The sequence below is a fragment of the Vigna umbellata genome, chromosome 1 (assembly GCF_029865625.1).
Source record: "Vigna umbellata cultivar VRB3 chromosome 1, Vumbellata_1.0, whole genome shotgun sequence".
Taxonomy (NCBI): Eukaryota; Viridiplantae; Streptophyta; class Magnoliopsida; order Fabales; family Fabaceae; genus Vigna; species Vigna umbellata.
In genome coordinates this window covers 6257695-6267283 of record NC_142165.1, presented here as the reverse complement: position 1 = coordinate 6267283, position 9589 = coordinate 6257695, and the positions used below count along the sequence as shown (strand labels likewise).

Here is a 9589-nt window from a genome sequence, read left to right as displayed (position 1 = left end):
TTTTACATTGTAGCAAGTTAGCATGGTGTTAAATATACATAACATATCAATCATATGAGTCCAAGCATTTTTTTATTTTAATTGAGAATTTACTTTGATTAAAGTATGAAAGTTTCATGTGGTTAAATGGGTTTTTGCTAATAATTGAGAATGTACTTTGATTAAAAGTGAAAATTTTAACAAGAATTAATCAAGAATTTACTTTGGTCAATTAGTTTTTTACTTGATATAAGAGGTAAAAGAATATATATGATTAGACATAATAATGTTTAATTGAGAATGTACTTTGATTAAATTTATAATGATTAATCTACAAAGTTCTTGCTTTTAATTAAGGTTTAATCACTTTAGAGGTCCCTATTTCTGCAGATTCTTATCAATTGGGTCCTCATATTTTGAAAGTTCTCAATTGGGTCCCTATTTTGGTAAAATTGAGTCAATAATGCCCTTGCGGTTAATTGTTGTGGACGGCGTTAGCTTTCTTGCCGGGTGGCATGCTTAGGTATCCTTTAATAACCACGTGGCACAGAATAAGGGTATTACATGGATTTAAATGATTTTAAAGGAATGAAATATGGTAAATAATGGTACTACCTGGTGGTCAGCCACTCGGCCTGGTGGTCGGCCACTCAGCATGGTGATCGGCCACTCGACATGGTGGGTGGTCGGCCTGGAGGGCCTGGTGGTCAGCAACTCGGTCCGGTGGTCGGTCTCAAGGCCAACCGACCACTAGGCCAAGTGGCCGACCACCGTATCGACCACCATGCCGAGTGGCCGACCACGTCTAAATTTTTTTCCATTCCTAATTAAAATAAATCCACGTAATGAGACCTCACTATGCCACATGATTATTAAAGGATACCTCAGCATGCCACCAAGCAAGAAAGTTAACGCCCTCCACAACAATTAAAGACAAGGGCATTATTGAATCAATTTTACAAAAATAGGGACCAAATTGAGAACTTTCAAAATATGAAGACCCAATTGATATGAATCTGCAAAAATAGGGACCTCTGAAGTGATTAAACCTTTAATTAAAAATATACATTGGCTAATAGTGAGAACGCCAATAAATTAATTGAAAATTCATATTGATTAATTTGATAATCTAAAACAATAATTAATTGAACAATAATCTTAAGATAACAAATGATGAATCCTATTTGGAAAAAATAGTGAAATCAACCTATTTTCTTTATCATTGTTTTTATCTTTTTAAGTTTTTTATAACTTTATTTCTTTATAACTTTTGTTATTTAATCTTTTATTTATCTTTATATTCTTTCTTACTTTTATTTCATTAACCCTTTTTGTATAGTTTATATAAGAACTAATTTGTTAAGAATCAATTTTGTGTTTGTTGGAAGACGACTTAAGTTTAACTTTACCCTTTCTATTTTGTTGACCACTATGTTAACAATAATGAAGTTGGTATAGTTTAGTAGTATTAATTTGATTGCGTCAACAACAATGTTATCAATAACCTACCTCTTGGCTTTGTCATAACCTCCAACATAGGCAGTCAAACCTCCAATAATAAAGTTGCCCCTCTCCTCGTTCAACCAAACAACCTTAGCTTGAAGACTATCGATCACTTTTTTGTTCAGCTGAGCTACCTCCTCTTGGAAAGTCTTAATGCACGTCTTGGCCTCCTTCACCTTGGACACCAAGTTACCCCTCCCACCCTTTAGTTGCTCAAGCTTGATTGTCATAAAGGCAGCTCGGCTGGAGCTTTGCACCAACTCTAAGTCTTTACTTGTTAGCTTCTACCAAACTTCCATGTACAAGTTCATCACTTCGTTCTTCATGATCCTTGGGTTGACCACCTTCAACTGTAGATTTTTTAGGGCCTCCTCAGCCTCCCTCAACAGGTAACCTCTGCCCTCAACATAGTGGCTCCTCATCATTCTCCTTGAGCCTCTTTTAACTTTCACTCAAGTTGGCCAGGAGCTCGACCTTCTCTCTTTCGGTTTCCATGAGCTTGACCATCTACAAACTTCTCTTAGCCATATAACTTTTGAAATAGTACGTAATAGCCATGCATCGGGCCATCATGACCTCGATCGAGTACATACAATCCTCTAGATGAACCTTATTCAACAACGTCATGTCATAAGGAGTAGGAAGAGAATAGCTCTTAACAAACTCCTCATGCATCTCCAAATGGCACAATGAGGGGACAACATACATTGTGGTCGAGGCGTGCTCCACCTGAAAAGGCAACCTCAAACCTCTATAAGACAACCCAAGAAGATCCCAAGTTTCAGAGGTGAAGGTGAGGAACACTGCTAAAGAAGGCACCATCTAAAAGAAGCTCGATCACCTTCTTTTCAAGGGCCTCTTTAGCATAAGATCCCCCTCGAGGTTAAGACCACCGAGTACCTCCCCTACAGGCTCCTTAGAGACCTCGTCGGTAGTCAGGTCCACCACCTCGGGAGGTATATTGTTCTCAATAGGCTCCTCATGAGGAGGAGTAAAATAGAAAAAGATTAGAATTCCCAATTTGATGTGATCATAGATGACAAGTGATGAAGAGAATAAAAGGATGACAAGAAACATGGCTAGAGGAAATCATTTTACTTCTTGTCTTCTGTACACATTTGTAAAATAAAGTAGAATAGGTTTCATAAGCGTGTATTTGCCTCCTTATTTTCTTTTCATTAGTTCTATTTGAATAAACGCTTATAAACCCTTCTTTTCCTTTTAGCACAAGCAATGTGGGACTTCCCATGGCTTGGTCTTAAAAGAAAAGAAGAGAAAGTAGGTGTCTTAGCTTGTAGTGCAAGGTAGCATAACTAGTTTTTATTTTTTGAACTTTAGGAGAACAAGGTAGCTTATATACCCATTTGAAATGAGAGAACTAAGCGACGTGGGACTCTAAGCGATGTGGGACTCTAAGCACCTAAGGGACTCTAACTTATTCCTTTATTCCCCCTCAATATGTGTATATTGTTATATATAAACCAGGTCACATAACATATCATAAAATTATTTGTGAAAAAATAAACTTAGACACTCACATATTAACGTATACAAATGAAAATTTAGTAATATTAAAATGTATTACAAAAGATAAGCATCAAATCCTTGTTCAACGATTTTTATTCATGAGTGTAGGAGTGAATAAAACGCTGTAAACAGCATATCATACTCCTCTCCAATCTGTAATGCTTCACCCTTATCCACTTTGGTACAAAAAAATCATAATCTGTGCATTAATATATCAATCTTGATACTATACTGTATACTATATATATTTGTCCCTGCGAAAGGTAAGAGTGTGTTTATATACTATATATATTTCTCCCAACTAATGGTAAGAGTGTTTTCTCCTTCTCAGGCTTCATCCGTTGACTACCAAATGGAACAACTCAAGCCAAGCGCTGCTAACTCTTCTCCTCTCACACCGCTAGGTTTCTTGGACAGAGCCGCCACCATTTACGGCGACGTCCCTTCCATTGCCTACAACCACACAACCTTCACCTGGGCCCAAACCCACCGCCGATGCCTCCAGCTCGCCTCCGCCATCTCCTCCCTCGGAATCCGCCGCGGCAGCGTCGTCTCCGTCGTCGCTCCCAACATCCCCGCCATGTACGAGCTCCAGTTTTCCATCCCCTTCGCCGGTGCTATCCTCAACAACATCAACCTCCGCCTCGACGCCCGCACCATCTCCGTCATCCTCCGCCATGCGAACTCCGCGCTCGTCTTCGTCGACTGCGCCTCACGCGACCTCGTCCTCGAAGCCTTGTCCCTCTTCCCTAAACACCACACTCAACGCCCACTACTGGTTCTCATCGCCGACGACAGTGTCGAAAACGCAGACGTCTCATGCTCCGGTGATTTCGTTGACACATACGAGGGCCTGGTGAGCAAGGGCGATCCGAACTTCGAATGGGTACGGCCTATATCGGAGTGGGACCCGATGATTCTTAACTACACCTCAGGAACGACGTCGTCTCCGAAAGGGGTTGTTCACTCCCACAGAGGAATATTCATAGTCTCCGTCGACACGCTTATCGATTGGGCTGTTCCCAAGAGACCGATTTATCTCTGGACGCTCCCGATATTCCACGCTAACGGGTGGAGCCTCCCGTGGGGTATCGCTGCCTCGGGCGGCACCAACATCTGCGTCCGCAAGTTCGACGCGGGGACTATTTACTCTCTCATAAAACGCAACCACGTGACACACATGTGCGGCGCACCGGTGGTGCTCAGCATGTTGACAAACTCCCCGGACAACAAACCATTGGAGAGGCCAGTTCATATACTCACGGCGGGAGCACCGCCGCCAGCAACGGTGCTCCATCGGACGGAGGCGCTCGGGTTTGTGGTGAGCCACGGGTACGGGTTGACGGAAACCGCGGGGTTGGTGGTGTCATGCGCGTGGAAGGAGAAGTGGAACCGGCTTCCGGCGACGGATCGGGCGCGGCTGAAGGCGCGGCAGGGGGTGAGGACAGTGGGGATGGCGGAGGTTGACGTGGTGGGTCCCACCGGAGAGAGCGTGAAGCGCGACGGGGTGAGCGTCGGGGAGATTGTGATGAGAGGAGGGTGCGTGATGTTGGGATACCTTAAAGACCCCGAAGGAACCGCGAATTGTTTTAAAAACGGGTGGTTCTACACAGGGGACGTCGGGGTGATGCACGAGGATGGGTACTTGGAAATTAAGGACAGGTCAAAAGATGTGATCATAAGCGGCGGCGAGAACCTGAGCAGCGTGGAGGTGGAGTCGATTTTGTACGGGCACCCGGCGGTGGTGGAGGCGGCGGTGGTGGCGCGACCGCATGAGTATTGGGGAGAGACGCCGTGCGCGTTCGTGAGCTTGAAGGCGGGGTTGAAAGAGAAACCCAGTGAAGATGACATAATAAAGTACTGCAGGGAGAAGATGCCGCATTATATGGTTCCGAAGACAGTGGTTTTCAAGGATGAACTTCCGAAGACATCGACGGGGAAGATCCAGAAGTTTCTCCTGAGGCAGATCGCAAAGGAGATGGGTTCTTCAATGCAAAGTCGAATGTGAACACTACAAACTAGAGCTTCCGTCCAAAACTAGTGTCATTATCGACCTTTCCTTACCTTTTACCTTTTTACTGTCTTTAGCTTTCACCATTTGTTTCTTTATTCATGATCCACACGCTTGAATTCACAGTACCATGGTAAAGCTGTCCCCGAGCTGTTTTTACTGTACCTGATCATCATCCTTGTTTTTTTCTAATTAATATAAATATTTTTAATCAAATTATTTGCGACCTCACAATCATACCATACCTCCACTCTTATCATCGTGCAATATAAGATTTTAAATGGAAGATTTTCAATGATAGAGAACATGAATCACTTCAATTTGGACTCTTTTTTATTTTAAATAAGGTTTTATTTTGCAAGAAATTATGATAATCAACTACATATCTGAACCATTGAATCTTATAAACAGAACTAATAAAAACAAAATTATAAAATGAAGAAATACATCTGAGTTATTTTTTAAAATGAAAATCAATCTTAATTTACGTATAAATTAATTTTAACTTATACAGAAGGTAGTTATTTTTTAGAAACTTTTTGATTTAATAAACTTTTACTTTCGGAATAGATAAAAAATAATTTAGTGAAGGGTTAGTTTCCGTAACAAATTGGGAACTAGATGATTTAAATGGATAAGTTTCTATCCCATGTCATTGCGTGTTATCCATTAGACATTTTGAAATTATTTATTACATATGCAATGTGTTTCGGTAAAATTTTTATGGACTGGCGTGCGTTTCTCGCTTTCAAACTTTAAAATAGCTCATCTTCCTTATACCTAAACCGCGCGTCTTTAGCTCTCTACTATGAGTAAATCGGTATTAGAGCAAATCGATCGGTCTCCTTCTGGGCGAAAAGAGAGATATCTGCAAAAGGTACTCCGACGCTCAAGTTAGGCATGTGATTTGAAGAGCCTCTGCTCGCTCAACCTGGCTTTGTATTTAGGGTGTTGCTCCCTCCACCACCACATCTTTCTCCCTCCACCTCCCTTTACTATTTTTTCCCTCAGTAGAATTTTATTTTTAGGGTTATTATTTTTTAATTTTACTCATTCACAACCTATTTCACTAATAACCTATTCTAGTCTCGTACATGAGTAAAATATTTTTCTTTCATTTTAAGATTATATTTCTTCCTCTTTCTTTCGTCGTGAGATACTACAAGTTGCAAAGGTTGGTGGTGGAAAGAATTATCAAGTAGTCTTCCTCTCGTGGTGTAGTGTCGCTCTCATGGTGCAGTGTCACTCTCGTGGTGCAGTGCGTAGAGTGGTGCAGTGCGTGTCGTGCTTCCTCCATATGCGTATTCGAATAAACCTTGAAATAAAACCCTAAAATAAAAAACATAACCTTTAAACGGAGGTGACATCCTTCAACGGATGTCAACATCCGTTTAAGGAAAAACGAATGTCGACATCTGTTTTACCTTAAACTGATGTTGACATCTGTTGAAGATGTCACCTCCGTTTAAAGGTTACGTTTTTTATTTTAGGGTTTGTTTTATTAGGGGACATCCGTTGAAGGATGTCACCTCCATTGATGTATACTTCCTCATGTTGGTTGATGCTCTGGACGCTCCTTAATGTTCCTCCACACCACGGCGGCGACGCTCCTTCACACCACGGCGGCAATGGAAGCTTTCAAACCAAAAAAAAAATTGGGAAGAAAAAGGAATGGAAGTGGAGGAGGTGGGGAGGTGAAACGGAAATGGGGAAAGGGGAAGAGAGTTCTGTGGGTGGATGCTGGGAAAGTAAAATTAGGGTTTCAAATTATTTAAAATAGGGTAAAAGTAAAAATCTTTTTAACTTAAGGATATAATTATTTTTAAAATAATGTGGGGAGGTGGAGGAAGTATAGGGTGGTGGTGGAGAGAGCAACACCCTTGTATTTATAATTTACCTCATAAATACTTAGCTGATATAAGCCCAATAAAATATAAACGGAATAAGATATAAACAGATTACCTGAAAATCCGGTTGGTTGTTTATAATATGCTTTATCAATATTTTTAATTAGATATTCTTTGATTATTTTATCATCTGCTGAATTGTTGACCCAACAATAGCTTAAGCGTTGGTCCAATTGCGGCCCAATCTTTGACCTGAGTGGATGGACCGATCGGTCTTAGTCACCAACCGCTCGGTTAATATTTCATATGATACACAATGTATTCGTGTTTAGTTTATTCAATTTGAATTTATATGTATATGTAGACATACTTTGACAGCTTGACGGGTTTAGGGTTTAGGTTATAAAAATCAACTCATTCTTAAATTAGGGACTAAAGTTAGACTAGGCTTAGACAAGTCAAGTTGGTCATTTCGTCACCTTTATTCTTGAAAGATAAATTTCAAAATTATTTAATTAAATAATTAATTAAAGGAAAGAAAAAAAAGAAAAAAAATCTAAAAGAAGAATGAATCCTCCAATAATTATCATTTATTGAAAGATAAATTAATGGCTGAAAAAAAAATCATATTGAGACATGAATAATGAATAGTTGAAATTAAGACATCATCGATTTAATTACCTGTATCACTCTTAACCTGGATATCTTTTAAGTGCGTAACTAACAAATTCAATGCTGAGAAACCTAATTAAGGAATATTTTTCACAATTAATATCTTTATAAAATTATTTTAAAGTCGACAACAAAGAAAAGGTAACCCAAGCCATAATTTTAATTGTTCCATATAAAATCCTAATTTACAGTAAGTAAAAAATTAAATTAATTTATCCTTAATTATTGACCTTCTACATACAATTGTGCGAGTTAACAAAAAACATAAAAATTAAATATTTTTTAATCTTTCTAAAAATTAAATGCTATAATTTTTATTTATTTGGTTTATTATTTTGCATAAAACACACGTAATCTTCATAAAATAAATAATTTATTTCTCAGACATGGTTAATATAAAATATTTGACGACAAAAAATTTTAAAATGATTATTATAAAAGTTAACATATATTCATAAACTAAAAGAGTAATATTTAGATATGATTCACTAATTGTAAGAGCAAAAAACACAATAACAGTTTGACAGTGTGGTGTTTATTTCTTAATAGCAGTTTAAGCATTACTATTGAAAAAAAAAAGTTATTGTTTGAATCAGTGTACTGTCATTAAATATAATTACCAGTTAAAATTTTTAATTGTAAATAGGTTTTACAATAACTTTTTATATTTAGTATAACATTATTAATTAAAATAAATTAATTTAACTATTTTTTATAATTAATTATTTACTTCTTATAAGTATTTAATATTTAAATGGATATGTTTCTTGCACACATGTGACATTGTTCGCTACGTGTTAAGCAACAAAACCAATCATCAGATGATGATATCCTTTGACCCTTTTTAAGCAACTTATATTCATTATTGTTGGTTACTTTTTATTTAGTATAGAATAAGATTCAAGATAACTATGCAAAGATATTAGATCAGAAAGAGTCAAAAGAAAGAAAAAGAAAGTCACCCATTTAAGTGAAATATCATACAAAATTATGCAAAGTTCCTGGGATGTGACAATTTACTTTAAAAAGCATTTAAAATATATGAAGAAAATGATCACTTTTCTTTTGTTTAATTGGTCACAATATCTTTTCGTAGTCATCCAAACCAACTCTTGAAGATATGCAAGTGGTAAGAATCGTCCCAATATATATGGTTGGGTCAATTCCATACTTGGAAGTTAACAATTTCTCTAGGTTTTTATTCAGACTTTTTTTTATTTTTTATTTGAGGATGCTACGTGAAAGTTAAGTAGAAACCACCAAAGAAAAATTGATTAGACAATGTTGTATACGAATGGTCATCAAGGACAATTATTTGAAAGAGAATATTACTCTTTTCTAAATTGTTTGGTCATTATGCTTTTTTTGCAAGATTGGATCATTTAAAAATTATATTTAATTTTATTTTATTCTAATAAAATTGTTCTGTAAGATAAGAATTTTCTTTATTTATATATTACTTACAAATTACTTTGTAAAATAATTACTATCTATACTTATATATTATAAATTATAAAATTAACATCAAAGTCTTCCCACGTGATTAGAAGTTGAGGGAGATGTTGGTTTTACTTATAAGAGTAATATTGAATACCTTATTTCTTTAATAATAATAATTAAAGATAAAAATATTAATAAAACAAGCAAAATACATTTTAAACAAAATTAAAAAAACATAAATTGAAAAGAATTAAAATCAATATTAAAAATCTGGAAAAAAACTTTCACTATTCTTAAAAGGGTTTCGAAATTTGAAAGAAATATTTAGCGAATTAGATTTTATAAATCATGCCAGAATTAGAATTTATAAAAATTAATAAGTTTTTCTTAGGTTTTATATTCTCGAGGTTTTTATTTACGGGTAAAAATTTATATTTTCTTTTATGAAAATGGTAACAATTTCTGCCTCTAAATTGAGTCAAAACAATATTATAGTTAGTTAATGTGATAGGATTATCTTTATTTTTAAATATCGTGGAATTCATTAAATTGACAAAATTGAATTAAACATTGAGAATGAATCTCAGAAACGGAGATTGAATTTGTTCAA

The 9589-nt window shown here is 36.6% G+C and overlaps 1 protein-coding gene across 1 annotated transcript; it reads left to right on the top strand.

The window, feature by feature from the left end:
• Positions 1–3084: 3084 nt before the first annotated feature.
• LOC124830264 (2-methylpropanoate--CoA ligase CCL4-like) lies at positions 3085–5236 on the top strand. Its single transcript, XM_047303933.2, has one exon. The coding sequence runs from the start codon at positions 3314–3316 to the stop codon at positions 5015–5017; it is 1704 nt and encodes a 567-aa protein (XP_047159889.1). The 5' UTR covers positions 3085–3313; the 3' UTR covers positions 5018–5236.
• The last annotated feature ends 4353 nt before the right edge of the window (positions 5237–9589 follow it).